This window comes from Gasterosteus aculeatus, chromosome 17 (genome assembly GCF_964276395.1).
Source record: "Gasterosteus aculeatus chromosome 17, fGasAcu3.hap1.1, whole genome shotgun sequence".
NCBI classification, from domain to species: domain Eukaryota; kingdom Metazoa; phylum Chordata; class Actinopteri; order Perciformes; family Gasterosteidae; genus Gasterosteus; species Gasterosteus aculeatus.
Window position 1 is genome coordinate 2,930,728 of NC_135705.1, and position 17,654 is coordinate 2,948,381.

The 17,654-nt window shown below is 49.9% G+C and overlaps 1 protein-coding gene across 2 annotated transcripts in view; it reads left to right on the forward strand.

Moving 5' to 3' along the window:
- Window positions 1-17,654, forward strand: part of igsf21a (immunoglobin superfamily, member 21a) — a 124,792-nt gene that overhangs the window by 24,728 nt on the left and 82,410 nt on the right. For both annotated transcript variants that reach the window (XM_040203806.2, XM_040203807.2), the window contains exon 2: window positions 16,635-16,747. In XM_040203806.2, the coding sequence (XP_040059740.1) occupies window positions 16,635-16,747 (113 nt within the window). The remainder of the gene's footprint in view (window positions 1-16,634; window positions 16,748-17,654) is intronic.

The window sequence follows — 17,654 nt, forward strand, 5'->3', positions numbered from 1 at the left end:
AGGTCCATCTCCCGAAAACTGCCACATGCTCTTCTCCAGGCCGAGTAGTCGTCTGTCATGGAGGAGGACGAGGCGAGGGGCCTTTTGGATTTAATCCAATAAACCTTTCATTTTTTTACCATTTATTTCATTTTAATCCGGCCGGATTTCATACATTTCACCTTTAACCTCACCTGTTAAAAGGTGTTGTGTACTTTTGTCGATATCCAGGTCAACATAAAGTGAACTCCACCATCCAAGATACGTGGAAGACAATTTATTTTAAGGAAACAGGCCAAGAAATGTGCATTTACAAGAATTATTCGTGCAAACGTTGCACATCGTATCTTCTGATTTGTGGAATGAGTTGGAGCTCCGGTGCAGCCCGCGATCACGGCGAGGTGCAGATGTACAGAAGAATCCGGCCTTTCGCAGCTCTCTGGATTGAACTGCATTAATAATGTATTTTGTCGGATCTATTCACTGAAATGATGTATGTATGCGGGGAAGGTCAATTCAAATCGGGTTTTGAATCTGTTGTGATACATCTGTTCCCTCGGCAAGGTCTTGGATTTCCTCAGGCTCCTCCCCCCTGAACTAACAGAAGTGGAAGCGCCGTTTGCTCAGACGCTGCCACCATCTCCTACGGAATTGCATTTAAATAGAATTAAACTACAATCACGTTTCAGGGGGAATTATGTGATGCGTCGGAAACAAAACGGAATCTGGGAGAAAATACGTTTCCCTCAAAATGTGATTGACGACGGCGTTTTGTTGCACGGTAATGTCATTTCTAGGAGAGCGGGGCCGGATGTTCGCCTGTGGATGCTCCAGTGTCCTGTGACGGTACCGTTAAGCGCCCCCGGGGGGGGAGGCTGACCTTGTGGACAGGTTCAGGGTTTTGCCAAGGATGCCTCTCGAGTTCCTTATTTAGACCGCTTTGCTAAAGTGGGCAGCTGAGACAGATGAGCATCCTGATGGGACCCTGGGCGACAGCAGGGATTTCCATCACTTAGCTTCACGCCTTCCCTACGCTGCCTCTCCAACACCCCCCCTTCACCCCCCCACGACCCTGGGCCGGTGATCAAATAATCAAACTAACCAGCCCGCACGATTTGCAGAATCGCCACAATATGCATGTGTTGTACGACGTGTCTGAGAGATATAAAACACAAGTAGCTCAGCATCGGATTCCATAAGTTGTGTTGATGCGCCCACCCTGGAGGGGGGGGGGGGGCACTGGAACTGTCACGGTGTGGTTTCACTTCCTGTCTTATTTTGTAGTTTTCTGCCACTCATGTCCCCGGGTAACTTCACTTCCTGCCTTGTCTCGTCATCCCCTGTGTTCGTCTAATAGTTTCCACCTGTGTCCAATCACCTGCACCTCCCTTGTGTATTTAAGCAGTGTGTCTCCTGTGTCACTTGTCGCGTCATTGTCTTTCGTCACACATGTTGCCTGCGGTTTTTCCTCCCGGTCCCTGTGTTTTTTGACCTTTGACTATTAAAGTCCTTTGTGTTTCCTGACAACTCTGCGTCTGAGTCCTGCCTCCCACCCGCAACCCTGACAGAATGACGCGACCAAGAAAGGACTCAGCAGAGTTTTTTCCCTTGGACGAGTTCAGGGGAACCCGTCTGGCAATGGGCGGTCCACGGAGTCTCCAGCGGGCTGCCCGTAGTGGGGGAACGGTCCTCCCGGGGGTTCCAGCTGGGTACTTGTACTACTCCGTCTCCCCATCTGGAGCCCTCAGTAGGCATCTGGGTCACCATCCGCTGCCCCCCACATGGCCCCCAGAGATGGAGACCATTTCGTGGTCGTCTGGCGGCGATTCGCACTGGGAGGGGGTAATGGACCTTGCGGTCCGACTACAGGCCACCTATGCTCCCCACGCTCGGCCGCAGCGCACGATGTCCAGCGCTGGGCCGCAGCGACGTCCCGACCCCGCTCGGTCGCAGCGCAAGATGTCCAGCGCTGGGCCGCAGCGACGTCCCGACCCTGCTCGGTCGCAGCGCAAGATGTCCCGCGCTGGGCCGCAGCAGATTCCCGTCCCGGCCTCCCGACCCAAGCCCATGACCCCCGAGCCAGTGCCACGATCCATGCCCCCGACCCCCGAGCCAGTGCCACGATCCATGCCCCCGACCCCCGAGCCAGTGCCACGATCCATGCCCCCGACCCCCGAGCCAGTGCCACGATCCATGTCCCCGACCCCCGAGCCAGCGCCACGATCCATGCCCCCGGTACCAGCACCACGTTCCATGCCCCCGACCCGACCAGTTCCGGCGCCACGTTCCATGCCCCCGACCCGACCAGTTCCGGCGCCACGTTCCATGCCCCCGACCCGACCAGTTCCGGCCCCACGCTCCATGCCCCCGACCCGACCAGTTCCGGCCCCACGCTCCATGCCCCCGACCAGTACCGGTCCCACGCTCCATGCCCCCAACTCGGCCAGTCCCCGCTCCGAGACTCAGGCTCCCTCCCTCCCATCCCATGGTCCTCTCCCACCCTCCCGTTGGTGATTTGAGGGCCGTCTGGGATCCGGCCCTTGAGGGGGGGGCTACGGGGTGGGTTATGGGGGGGGCTGAGCCGCCGCCGACTGCGGAGGTGTTCCGTGTCCCCGAGCTAGAGCCGACTACGGAGGTGTTCCGTGTCCCCGAGCTGGAGCCGACTACGGAGGTGTTCCGTGTCCCCGAGCTGGAGCCGACTACGGAGGTGTTCCGTGTCCCCGAGCTGGAGCCGACTACGGAGGTGTTCCCTGTCCCCGAGCTGGAGCCGACTACGGAGGTGTTCCCTGTCCCCGAGCTGGAGCCGACTACGGAGGTGTTCCGTGTCCCCGAGCCGACGGCGACAACCGCGGAGGTGTTCCGTGTCCCCGAGCCGACGGCGACAACCGCGGAGGTGTTCCGTGTCCCCGAGCCGACGGCGACAACCGCGGAGGTGTTCCGTGTCCCCGAGCCGCCGACGGCGACAACCGCGGAGGTGTTCCGTGTCCCCGAGCCGCCGACGGCGACAACCGCGGAGGTGTTCCGTGTCCCCGAGCCGCCGACGGCGACAACCGCGGAGGTGTTCCGTGTCCCCGAGCCGCCGACGGCGACAACCGCGGAGGTGTTCCGTGTCCCCGAGCCGCCGACGGCGACAACCGCGGAGGTGTTCCGTGTCCCCGAGCCGCCGACGGCGACAACCGCGGAGGTGTTCCGTGTCCCCGAGCTGCCGACGGCGACAACCGCGGAGGTTTCCCGTGTCTCCGAGCCCGCCATTCTAGAGACGTTCCGTGCCCTGCAGTCGCCGCTCCGGAGCCGTCATCGACACACAAAATGAAAGAATTGTGCGCACGTCGAATAAAAAGCTGCAAGGGTAACGCAGCGTTTCGCGGCCTCTCGCCTGTTTTGACATATGTACCGGTGTGCCGCTCGCTACGCGCTATTATGGCCTTCTCGTGGGCGTGAAAGGAGCTGTCGGGAACAACATTGTCTTTTGAAGTCGTGGTAAAGAAAGCTTTTAAGCTATTTTCTTTTGGCCAGTTTACGGCTCCACTCAACCAAAGGTGGGACACTTGCTGTCTTTTTTTCGTTCCTAAGCGCGCGGCCACACGATCACTGCATCTGGAGTCCTGCAGCCACCGGGCGTTCTTTCCTTTTTGCACGTTGTGCTTTTACTGACAGATATCCCCACACTCGCACCCATACGACGCGTCGTGCATCCTGCAAAGCACTACGGTGGCCGCTGTGAGCAGATATATACGGAGATCAGCTTTGTTTTATGATATTATACCTTATGCCGCATTGAAGGGAATTTAGCACCTGGAGGCCAGAACACAGTCTAATGCTGCTCAGCATTTCTGCTCGGTTCACAAAGGATATTTTGTGATAATTATTGTAGGCATATGATGCCCTGCAAGGCTTAATGTTTTCAGCAGTGGCTTTATCTTTTGAGAGAGAGAGAGAGAGACAGAGAGGTCCTTAGAGATTCAAAGCTCTAAGCAGTTAATAATTAGCCATTTTGCAATAAACATAATAGTCCCATTAATTCATTGATAATATGCAAATTATACTATATTATACAAATACTTTAGGCAAATTATGTTAGCAGTCAGAATTGATTTGCTTCTTCAGGCCACCCGTGTTGGGAGATTTAACAAAACATTCATCTTATTTTTCCACCAACGTGAGTCTTTGTGTGTGTGTGTGTGTGTGTGTGTGTTGCTTTGTACTCAGAGGGGAAGAGCAGATCGGTGTCTGATGGTTTCGTGGCTACAGGGAAAGCAAAGACGTCAGTGTGGCTTTAATAAGACTTATGGATCGCTCTTCTGTAGCGGTTGACAGACGACTTTACCTTTTTTTTTTATTTTTGAGGATCACTTCACTGCTCTGCAGCCGGTGAACGTTGTACAACATCATTGTTCCAGTGCTTTCCTCGGTGGTTTTAAAGAGTTCAGGAGTGAAGCCACATGTAGGGTTCACCGAAGTGCCATATCGAACGCAGCGGTTTTCCTTTTACTGCTTTCGACTACACATCCAAGCCTGTTTTCCGATTCACTCCATGTGCACAGGAAGTGAAACGCAAGAGACGCGCGCGCCGTGCGGCTTGTTTGATCTCATAAACCTGGCAGTTGTGATTCATCCGTGCCTGTTTAGCGCCGTGCGTTAATTTCCCCTCCCGTCCCTAACGCAGTTTAGCACAATTAACACAGAAGCTCTTTTAGTAACCGCGTGAGGGGGAGATGTGCAATGTGTCAGAGCCGCAGTGGGCTGCAGCCAAGTACCCAACTAGATTCCAGAATGGAGGCACTGCTGTGAATACCAATACTTCCCACTTCCCCTCACTGAAGACGAGGGGTAGTCGCTCTCTCTCTCTCTTTTCTTTTTCTTTGTCTAAAGCTCAAAGAAGGAGATGAGAAAAATAGAAATGCAAAATGATAGGAATAATGGAGATCTGATGCATTTGTCAAATTCTGTCTTGAATTCTGTTGCACTCTCACGGAAACTACGGACGCAATTGTCCATCATTTCCTTCCTTTCTTCAACTTAAAAGGAGAACATTTTCTCGGTTGAGATTCAGGTTCGTGCGATCGTTTCGACTTGCATGCGCTTTTTCATCCAGAAGGAGCAAGAAGCAGGACCAGAATGAGGCAGATGCCGGCTGTTAGGGAGCAGCTTCTCGTTGTCATGGATACGTCGTCCAGGGAGCGCCACGTTGGGCGCACAACGTTGTGACCTTGGAGTTCGCGATATGAATTTCAAAGAGTAAGAACTTGTTGTTTATTTACGCGGATGATCTTAACAACCAGGTTATCGGGGTCCAACCAGTCGTCTGTGGCTGTAAAGTTGTTTACCAAATAGAAATCATGACGTCTCTGCGAAACATTTTCGCCGAATGCAAATTTGTTCCAACTGACAAACGATCAAGGTTTTCAATATTGATGTTTTTCCATTTTCTTTTCTTTTTAAACATTAGTCGTACTTGTAAATGGAAAGTCACCAATAATTAACATCCAATAAATACAGTTGCGGTAGCTTTTAGCAGAAAAGTGAAAGGACAATTATGGAAATGAACATGTTTTTGCCGATCCCAGCGCATTAGGCTCTTCATCAAGCAATGCCTGTGATTATAGATCTCTAACTTTTAGCACCGAGGTGGTTTGAGTTGAACAGCAGCTGAAGCCTGTTTGACGTACGTTTCAGCGGAGGAGGAAGACATAACTATGTCCTTTATAGCAAACCACTGTTTACCGCCGTATTAATGCCCTTAATCCCGCACAGAGAATGACGAGCCAGCGGTGTATTGTTGTCTGGACGGATGAGTCACTTGACCTCAATCCACCTAAACAGATGTTTCATCAGCCGGATGCCACGCTGGAGGTGGAACGCTTCAGAAACCAGACATGCTAAAACCTGCTGTTTCCTTTACTATTCATTTGCGCGCATGGGACCACACAATCATTTGTTAACGACCAAACGCGTGCACGCCGCGATCAACACTTCAGCGGGTCGCGTTGTCTCTTCGACCCAGTTACCTTTAAAGTAGCTATCAAATCCGAAGCCCGACCCCAATGGCGGTGCACCTGTGCACAGGACAAGGAAGTGGACGTGAAGGTCACCCGTTTGGCCAGCGGGACGCTCCATCCCCCCCCCCCCCCCCTCCACCCCCTCGAACACAGAGAGGAGATGAGCTGCAGCGGCGGCCTCTAATCCTCTTTAATTTGTTTTTTCAGATGAGGCTTTAGAATACCAGCCTGCTCCCTAAGCAGAGATCACGTAAGAACGTGGGGCCCGGACAGCTGTCTCCTCTTCTGCCGTTTTTATTTAATTTAATACAGGTCCGCTCACCGACCCGCCCTGCAAACGAGCGATTCTGGTGTTGAGTAGTTAATTTACTTTTGCTACCAATAGAGAAGGGGTGCGATTCCCTCACAGCCCAGCTGCGTAAAAAAAAAAAAAAAAAAACCCGCAAAAGGAAAGTTTTATGTGTTTCCTTCCCCCTCACAAAGCGACGGCTGTAATTGGTTCTGGGCGGCCCCGTTTCTCCTTTATTTGACGGTAGAGGTTGAGTTCTAAAAAGGAGGAAAATGACGCTCTGCCGACCTCGTCCAGATGCTCGTGCACCTTTTGTGGAGGTGAACCGCTGGCGGTGCCTTTAATCTGCATCGCAGTGATGGTAATTTGCCCTACACGAACAAATCACCTGCTGGCATTCGAAATCTCTCCGCGGGGCTGGATCGGTGCTGAGGAAGTCCGTGCAGATTTCCCGTATCTGGGGAGAGGACAGCGGTCTAGTCAGAAAGCTCCATTGACATTATTTACTTCTTCTTCTTCTTCTTCTTCTTGAAACTAGGCTACAGTGGGTGAAAAACCGGCAGCGTTAGCTCGGAACGTCCCAAAAACAAGACTAGACCCTCCAGCTTTTGTCTCCGTAATCCCTTTGATCACGTCCTATGTCCCAATAAATTGCCTCGAGTCCTCCCACGCATGCGTTGCGTTTCCGTAGTCCTTGAGCTGTGTTTTTCTTCTGCCATCTCCAATGCAAGGTTTTTATTCACACACCTTGATCATTACAAGTGAGTTTTCTTAAAAGCGCAATGACTCCTCTTTTGAACTTTTTGGAAGAAGCTTTTTTTTTTATTTGTCAGTGCTTTTCTTTTCACTCTTCTCTACTTCCATCTACAAAACTGGGGATGTGACGAGTGCTCTTAGCATTCTCGGAAGAACATGCTCCACAGTTTTTCTCTGCATCGCCCTTAAATGAAGTTAGCGAGGTGACAGGATTTCTTTTTTTTTTTGTCTTGAGTACCATTCTCGGATTCTTGAGGGACACTCCGTTTAATACAAATATACGATACAATGAGCCGAGCCACCAGCACAACAAATGCAGGTTGTGTTTGAATCGCAAAACCTCAATGGAGGTCACGGCTTCTTCCTTCTTTCCCCACACTTTTGGGAACATCAAGGCAAAATGGGTCTTCTCTTTGTGGTTTAACACTGGAATGGTTTGAGTAAAAAAAACACAAAAAACAACAACGAAAATGCTGCCTTTGGGAGATTGTGTTTCTCAAGTGGTTGAGTGAGGCTTCAAAGTGGAGAAAAACAAGAGCAAAACGAGTGAAAAGATGTTGCGAATAGTCACCGCGGCAGCACGAGAGGGCCTTCCCGCAACCGACTCCGCAGTTCATGTTCCCCGCATGCTGGATGCGTTCCTCAAATCTACCCGTTTGACATTCAGACCGGCCATTTGTCCACGCTGCCCCCCCTCGTTTCCTGCCATTGCTCGTGACCCGTGGTGATGCCGGGCTCCACAGATTGAATGCACAAACAGTGATTGATACCCGAGTGAGTTGGTGTCTGGGTTACCGGGACAACTTGCTTCCTCGGTAACAGCATCATGGCGTCCTTGAGGCTTTATTAATATGGTACCCGTGTTATTGAAAAGCATAGCGAGATTCATCCAAGGCTCTGTGTGACATTTTATTCCTCTGAATAAAACAAACACACATATCACTATGTCTTTTTCTATAAGTGTAGGTATTACATGTACGTACTAAGCGTGATATTATTGTTGTAAGCTATTATTCATCCATCTGTATATCTGGTCATCGGGTCAGAATGCCTTCAGCAGGCCGTCTGTGCCTCGTTTGAGGTTCTGAGGTTCAGGTAAGAAGCGCCGTTGTTAATGTACGGGACGCTTTATTCCAGCGAATGTCCTCACAGAAACGCAAGGACACAGTCGCCTTTGCGTGCGCTAATAATTGCACCGTGACTGAATATGTGTACATTTGAAACAACTGCTTGCGCCAGAGGCTTCGTTGGAAACCGGAATAAAAAATAATGAATGGAGTCATCAAATCGTGTTTCCCGAAAAAATGACTTTTTCGGAGTGGCTGCGGCGGGATTCGGGAACACATTTTGTGTGTTTCTGCTGCAGGTGTCCACTTCATTTTTCAAGCAGAGTGGACACTTTGGCCACCAAACACTTCAGTTCCTGCCTGCAGCTGCTTTCCTTACTCTACGCCGGATGGAACATTATGAGTGATTTCCTGATGCCCGAGGGTCGTTCCCTGTGATTTAAGTAACCGTTTCTCCTTAAATGTTACACATTTTACATACTTTTATATTTTGTGTGAAAACCCAGTGGAATTGCTCCACGCAGTTGCGCTCACGGTCTAGTTTAATTCAGTGGCACTACGAGCAAAGTATTTCATGGGCAAACAATCGTGTCGTCAGCTGGAGAAAAAAAAAAGCGAGATTTACCTCATTACCTGCGACAGGTGCTGGTTGCTGACGGGTCCTGGGTTTGTCGCCCTGCAGCAAAGTGCCACAGGGCCCTGTTTGCTCACTGTGCCTTGTGCTCCATTCAGAGCGTCCCATTTTGAAGGTTCAGGTTGGGTTTTTTTTTTTTTTTTCCCCCTACAAAGCGTTTCTGTTCAGCTCAGAGTCGCTGAGTCGCAGCTCCGGCGCCTCGGCTGCTGTTTTTGTCGCGGAGGGACATCGGCGGCCGGCGTTATTTAAAAAGGACACAACCAGGATGGTGTAGGAAGTTGAGGGGTAAAAACGTCTTAGGAATCACGTCTTTGTTATGCTGACTTTTTACTTGCAGACGTTAAAAGAAAATACAAGTCAGGGATAACGCCCTCCCTCAGCAGATGTTGATTTCTGCCTCAATTACTGAGATTGGCAGCCAAAGAACAATGATAACAGATCATATCCAGCTGCAATAATGAAGCGAGCCGACAGATGGATTTATATTTAGCTGGCAGGAAAGATGCGGGTTTGCAATATCCTCTTGGCAACTAAAAATGCATCTTATTCTACCGACATGTCGTAACACCGACTTCGTTCTCATAAACTACCAGATACGTTACTGAAACGATCGTTACGAGAGGAGAAGAACCATTTGACGGCATCCTCGGCTTCGTGAGCACGTGTTATGCAGACTGAAGGAAGTTTTCACGGTTCCTTTGCCAAATAAAATTTGTTTCTTCAATGCCAACATTTCGCAGTTGTCAACCCTGCATTTGTATACTGCGTCTTTTATTTAAATATTTTGCAATATTCTTTTTTTTTCATTGCATGCACGAGCACCTCTTCCTGTATCCCAAAAGCTTTTACTTTGCAGCGCCTTTCAACGCCGTCAAATACTCCCGTCGCGCTCGCCACCGTAGCTCGGCGCTAACGCGCTGAATGCTGCGTCGGATCCTTTAAACTCGCCGTACGCTCCGCCGATGTGAATGAAAAAAGGCCCCGCACTCATTACAGCGGCCGTTACAAATCTCCAGAGGAAACACTCAGGCTAATGGGACATTCATCTCTGCACATGCAAATTCCCAGTCGGCCAATCTGCGCCACACACGGCCGTGTGTGTCATTTCTCCTCCCGGTGTGGCCATGGACGGTCTGGCAGTCCGAATTCCCCACCGGGGAACGGGGGGGGATTGGAGGTGGGGGGGGCACTCGCATGCTCCAGCAGTGGTCATCCTCTGTCTTTATTGCTACAGCTTTATTGTTACAGCTTCGGGTTGTTGAAGTGAGAGTTTGTATCCCCCAAAAGCTTTTAATGTATTCAGTTGGGGGGAGCGGGGGGGGGGTGAGGGGGGGCTCTGAGGGTCACAAAACTCACTCAGCAGAGTAAACAAGAAGCTTCGGATAAAGCAAAGCAAAGGGCCAATTTCTAGCTCTGCAGTACCGCTCGATGGCAGAGAAGTACCACGCGAGGGATGGAGGGATGAAGGGATGGAGCTATGGAGGGATGGAGGGATGGAGGGATGGAGCGATGGAGCGATGGAGGGATGGAGGGATGGAGGGATGGAGCGATGGGGGGATGGAGGGATGGAGGGACGGAGCGATGGAGGGATGGAAAAATGGAGGGATGGAGCTATGGAGGGATGGAGGGATGGAGCGATGGAGGGATGGAGGGATGGAGCGAGGGAGGGATGGAGCGATGGAGGGATGGGGGATGGAGCGATGGGGGGATGGGGGATGGAGGGATGGGGGGATGGAGCGATGGAGGGATGGAACAATGGAGGGATGAAGGGATGGAGCGATGGAGGGATGGAGGGACGGAGCGATGGAGGGCTGGAGGGACGGAGCGATGGAGGGATGGAGGGATGGAGCGATGGGGGGATGGGGGATGGAGGGATGGAGCGATGGAGGGATGGAGGGATGGAGCGATGGGGGGATGGGGGATGGAGCGATGGGGGGATGGAGGGGTGGGGGGATGGAACGATGGGGGGATGGAGCGATGGAGGGATGGAGGGATGAAGGGATGGAGCGATGGAGGGATGGAGCGATGGAGCGATGGAGGGATGGAGGGATGAAGGGATGGAGCGATGGAGGGATGAAGGGATGGAGCGATGGGGGGATGGAGGGATGGAGGGATGGGGGGATGGAGCGATGGGGGGATGGAGCTATGGAGGGATGGGGTCTGAGGGATGGAGGGATGGAGCGATGGAGGGATGGAGCGATGGAGGGATGGAGGGATGGAACGATGGGGGGATGGGGTATGAGGGATGGAGCGATGGAGGGATGGAGTGATGGAGCGATGGAGGGATGGAGTGATGGAGGGATGGAGGGACGGAGCGATGGAGCGATGGAGGGATGGAGTGATGGAGCGATGGAGGGATGGAACAATGGAGGGATGGAGGGACGGAGCGATGGAGCGATGGGGGGATGGAGGGATGGAGCGATGGAGGGATGGAGGGATGGAACGATGGGGGGATGGGGTATGAGGGATGGAGCGATGGAGCGATGGAGCGATGGAGAAGGCAGAGTGGGACTCGTTGCTTTCCAGCTGGCCGTCTCTCTGCGACGATGCCATACTAACCCGCGTCATGTGACTAGCTCCCCGTGGGAAGGCGGGCTGCATTTACTCCCTGGCAACAGCCCTTTTTTTTTTACCAACGACATGCTAATTCCAGATGCCCGAGGCCCCTCAGAGGCAGCACCCACTGAGAGAGGCTCCCTGGCGATCCGCCGTGTGGGCTCGTGGGAGGGCGGCGGATTACGGCCGACGGGCCGCCGACACTCTTCAAGCTGAAGCATGTCATTAAAAAGTAAACCATTGTGATTGAAAAGACGCATCGGCTTCCTGTTGATCCTCCTCCACTCGTACGGAGCGTATTGTGGAATGGAATACTCCATAGATATCGGAACGCGCTGCAGATCTAACGCTCTGAGGTCGCGCGGCCTTGACAAGAGAAGAGTCCGACCTGAAGCCGTTGTTGATTTCTCTCAACCTCTAAAAATGTTTTCATAAAGAGCTTCATACATAAGCACAGCAGAAATGTTAAGGCTGCAACATCAAGCAGTCGGCTGTGTTCAATTATTTATGGATATACTCATGATTACTCTTTCATTTTCATTATCCTTTAATTAAAGTGGCTAGCTTCAAGACTACGATTGTTTATCAATAAGGAGAGCGTCTGTTAACATTGTAAAAGAATATATCCCATGAATACAGTAACATATGCGTTGATCTTCCCACAGATTGGGCAACACAAGCTGTCAAAGCAATCGCCTGTGCACGCTTCACTAAACGCTCCAGGCTCCGGCCACACGGCCACATCTCAGGGAGGAAGCAAGAGCAGAAGTAACGAAGGACAAAAGTCAGCTACTTTGCATGCATTTCCTCTTCATAATGGGTCGGCGGTTGGCCCCTATCAGACGTGTGGTACGTCCACCTGTCACAAGTGTCATTCATTATGAAAGGCGTGGAGAAAAAACATGTGATTCGTGCTCTTTGTGCTGCAGGCTTTTTCTCAGGTGGAACTGAAATGTAGAATTCTTAAAACGAGCCCCCCCCCCCCCCCCCCCCCGCTACGTCGGGTAAAAAGCCTCTCTGTTCCTATCATCCCTCAACCGTCGAGCCGGAACCACGCTGGGTCCATTAGTCAAGAATTTCAAAAGTGACTTTTTGGCTCCAATTATCCTTGATGGTAACTTCTATTCAGAGAATTACAAGGATGAGGCAAAAAAGCAACCGCTATGATATCTGTACCAATAAAGTTCCTCACCTATTGAATTCTTTTTACTAAAGAATAACGTGACGAAGATGTCAAATGAATCCCATTTACATAATCTATAGCCTTCAGGCTGCGGGACTTTTCAGGAGGTAACACTGACTTAAACGCAGCGATTACTAATGCCGAGGTTATTGCTGCCCGAAGGCGGAGAGCGTGAATATGTCGGCTACCCTCCTTTAAGTCACGCGTGTCGGACACGTACGATGACCTCGCTGATGACAAAAAATAAACAATTAAACATGAGGTAACATAGATGATGCGTTGGAAATGAAATGACGCCCAAGCAGAGGTGGGCCACAGCCATAAATCAGGGAGCCGCAATAACGGGCCCATTTCTTCGGTGCCGGTCCATCATCGGCTGCGTCTTTTTTGTTTTCTCGTTGCATCTTGGCAAATTGCTGTTATTAATGGGGAGAAAGCAACGTCCGCAGCCCTCATTAGATGTTGTTTCAACAGCGCCTCTGATGGATTAAGACAAGCCAGAGGCCTCGTCTGCCACTGCAAACCAGCTAATATCAGCCAATTAAATGCCGCGCGCGCGCTCTCTGGCCACTCGGCGTCGGCTCGCGCGCTCGTAGGACTTAGGCCCTCGTGGCCGTGCGGAATTTGGTTTTTCGCGGGGGACGAGCGAGGAAAACGATTTGCTGCGGACGATTTGTGCATTCCACGATAGTAAATGATGTCCTTTCAAAATCGGTCGGTTGCTCTCAGGAGGCTGAACACATCCTTTTGATCGAGGAAGTTGCATTTTTTTTAATCTAATCTCTCTCCTCTCAGTAATTGGAGCTATTTGTGACACAAGCTGCTGGTTCCACCCACTGTGTTGGTTTTTTTTTTCGAGGCAGAGCGTCTGATTCATGCGGAAGGAGCCGGTGGGCAGGTGGCTGTGAGCACTGCATAAATAAACCCCAGGCCTGCTTCCAATGCACGGATCGATATATTGTTAGCCTGAAAACAGAACGCAGGTCTCGGTGTCGGATGAATTTAAGCTGCGCTAAAGCCAAGGTGTTCACGGTGCCTGGCACTTTGAAATACTTCCCCCGAAATGTTTTGAGAAGACTGCACTTTTTTTTTCTCTCCATCGATTCAAAACAGAATCACTTCCCCCATGACTATTTGGAAGTGTTATACAACAGATTGAAGGAATATAAAAAGCAGTAAAGTGAAGTTTCCTCCTTTTTCTACCGCCGGCGCGTTATAAATTAAAGCTTTCCGACTAACTTGGAGCTGTTTTTTCTTTTTCCTGCATGCTTGCAAAATGAAGGAAGGCAGATGAACGTGTCCCTTTCCCATTTTGATCAGCATTTAAATATTTCGCAATGGAAGCAATGTTTCAGAGTGCGATAAATAACGAAGGCAAAACTAATAACCTGCCTTGCTGTTCGGCGAGAGTTGCCTGCGCAGTTCCAATGTAGCTTCCTGGGGATTTTGGCTTGACGAGGGCAGATTGGAGACTCCGTGTGTCCACTCAGAGCCGGTGCTCCTCTGCGGCAGCTGTCTGGATGATCACGAGTGTCTGTCGTCACCTCCGATGGGCGACGACAGCGTAAACGCTTGCAAACGCAGTGTTGGTTTCGACGCGCAAACGCGGCCCCACTTGAGCCCGTTGTCCTCACAAGCGCGTCAGCGAGGAACATTGCTCGTTGGAACACGTCCAACCACGAATTGGCAAATAAAATGTGCCTAATTGCTTGAAAACTATGCCACTCCGTTGGCATTCGATTGAATTGCGCGGGGAATCGTGGCCTCGAGTCGTGGTGTGTGCAGCCCGCCGCCGCTCCAGTTACTCGCAGGGATTATTGGAGACGTGAACTTCGCTGGCATGTGAGTGTGCATAACCCGTGTAATTTGCTCTTTAAAAAAAAAAAAATCCTCATCCCTCCCCTCAGGCTGCGGAGCATCTTTCTGTCCTTTGCCATGCCATTGTTCACAATTAATCCCCGCGACCACACGACAAGACCACCGGGCAGCACGCGGGGTTCTTTACTGCGCATGCAGCGGACACCACATCTATATATAAATATATATATATGTTACAAACACAGTTTTTGAGGTCACACTGAGACACGGACGAGGCCGCGCTGCTCCTCTCGTGGCTTCGTCGTAAGCGGTTCGGATTTTTTCGAAGAGCATCCGCTCTGCTAATGACACGCAGTCGGCATTACGGTTTAGTCGTTCAATTTCACTCGAGAGAGAGAGACGGCTTCGGCCTGCTGATTAAATTAAGATTCTTTAATAAGCATATCTAGGTGCGCTGACACGAGAGACATCCTGATTCGTTGCCTTGTAACACAGATTCCTCAAAAAAACGGCCGATTAAAGGGAAGGCGACACTAAATCTCTGGTTGGGTCGCGTCTCCTCGGCTCCGCTGTGCACTACAGAACTGTCGTCCCTTAAAATGTGGACTTTCTTTATTTGCTGTACATTTGGCCCGTCTTGCATTGTCTTCATTGTTTGCACATACAAGTGGTCATCTTTAAGATTTCAGTGTGTTGAGTGAAACAGAATTCACAACTGTCACGTTTTACAACCAAAATCATACAAATATATATTTTTACATATATATTTTTACACGCTATTTAATGGCTACACGATGTCTGTGTAATGAAAGAGAAGCACTGAGGACACATCGGACCTCTAGAGTGGAGGCTCGAGCTTTATGAATTACAACTAATGCCATTTCTATGAGGGCATTATCTCTGAGATGATTGAACCACTATTTTATGGATGGAGGCTCACGGCGGAACCACGAGTGTATAATGGTCATCAGAGCCGCAGTTAAACCTACAAAAATCATTTTGCTAAGGTTTAACCAGGTGGCATCACGACGAGCGGAACCATCATTTCCTGGTTCTAATGTGGGTTGTTTCGGAGGCTCATAGTCTCCCACGTAGAAGCTCTTTTTTCAGGATACGCCGTAACATTGAAGTGATACACGCGTACTCAGCAACGCGCGACTGTACAAGTTACTTTCATATGAAAGTCATGACTGTGTGTGAATGATTCGAGCCACTCTGCATGCGCTGCGAGCCGCGCTTTTATGTTTTGGGTCGTTTTCCGTCATCTTCTCAATGCAGCGATCACTTCGTCGCACGCTTTGTGTCCTTTTACCGACGCAATTATTGGTCACGATGTCCGATTTCACTCTGCTTTATATTCTTACATTAATATCCATCTGTTTCGTGAGATCCAACGGCCTCATTAGATACTGAATGTGTTGAAACAGCTATTATGTCGGGCAGACATAATGGCACATCACTTGTGCGTGGAATGTTTATGTATTTCAGGTAGATGGATGGATAATGTGTATGTGTGCATGCACCTCCAGCAGCTTTTGGTTTGTGGTTCTTTACATGCACGTGTGATTTGCTGTTATATTAATGGGAAACACACTTCACCATACGTCAGCTGCACTGTTGTAGACGTTCATTCTCTTCAAAGACATCGTCAAAATGGCATGTTTACCCTTTAATATACACTTTCATGAAAGACTTTTTGTTTTTCACATTTTTCATTGTGTTCTTTATATTTACTGACAGTGGAAGACAAATCACTTCCAACGATTCTCGATGCCGTTCAATTGCCGTCGCTCAGACGCGTATTGACGTCCCGCTTTCAATCAAGGCCAAACAACTATAACTCAAAGAAAGCTTGAAACGCACGGCAGGAGTTCTATACAAATGTCACCGCCACGTTAAACATTCACGCATGCAGATTTTTGTCACGTCTGTTGAGCTGGAAGCTGGAAACAGAATGAATGCATCTGTGCTTCCACAAACGGTTGCAGCGGGATTCCGGTTCGTGTGTCTGAATCTCAACACCGTGTTCAACAAATCGTGAAAAGTAAACCACTTAAATGACTCCCAACTACAGTCTTATTTACCGAGACACTCAACCCCCATGTGGGCTACACTTTGTGGCGTAATTGCATAAAGATGAATCACGGCATTATTCTGAAAGAGGAGGCGGACTCAGGTGGTCAATTTGGGGCTTTTTTTTAAAATTACGTTTCACGTGTTTTTCAATTCTAGCTTTATTTCCGACATTCGCCCGAGCATCAAAGAAAACGACAAGCATGCATCTCGTGTTTTCATGCCACACGACTGTAATAAAACTGTTTCCTCCTCCTCCTCCTTTTTGTCCCCTTTGCAGGGTATTTGACAGTCACCATAGAGCCGCTGCCTCCCGTTGTGGTGGGAGAGACCGTAACTCTCAAGTGCAACTTCAAAACCGACGGACGGCTTCGAGAGATCGTCTGGTACCGGGTGAGTAAACCCGCTTCGCTGCTGACGTTGTTAGGAAACCATCATCATCATCATCATCATCATCGCTGGCCAGCCGGCGAAAGTGAAGATTGGTTAAACAGATGTGCAAAAATGTACAGTTTGCACAGGAGATGCATTTGTTTCCGCTTGAAGAGAGACGCTGAATTGGACGGCAGCGGCACCCTTCTTCTTCTTCTTCTTCTTCTTCTCCTTCTTCTTCTGCCGAGTGTGATTGTCTCTGGTAACGTTACACAAATCCAATCTGTAGAGGCGACATCTTACCCACCGGCAGCTATTCCACCCGTTTGGGGCTCTGTGGGTCGTGGTGCTTCAGATATAATCAAAGACCGAGAGACGAAGGCGGTGGCGGCGGCGGCGGCGTGACAGCGGCTTTGCTCGTGAGATTCTCCTTTTAATCTGTGGGTGTGATTCAATGGATGTGAGTCAGAGGATTAAGTTCAGTTTGCTTATCAGGCCTAAAATCAGTTGTGCATCTTTGTTTGTGTTCAGAGGGTTTGCTGGGGAGGAAGCTTTCAAAGCTCTGGAAAATAACCCTGCTCTTGTATTACAATAAAAGTTGAAGGATTTTCAACATTTCGAACCATTTTTATCTTTATGTGTCTCTCCTGCGTCTTGTTAGCGCGAGTGAGATTGTGTCAATTTTACTATTAACTACGCTGATGGAAATGTAGAGAAACACCGAATCATTCATGCAATTCACTGTTTTGTTTTGTTTTAGTCCCAAAAAATCGATTTGAGCACCCGGTTCGGTCCATGAGCCGACGTGATGTGATCAATCATGTGGCCCGTGAACACTCCCCAGTGGCCCGTGGCCAGTGTGCAATCCCACTGTTGAGTTTGACTTGTTAAATGATAATTATTCCAGCAGCATTAGATAATTGTGAAT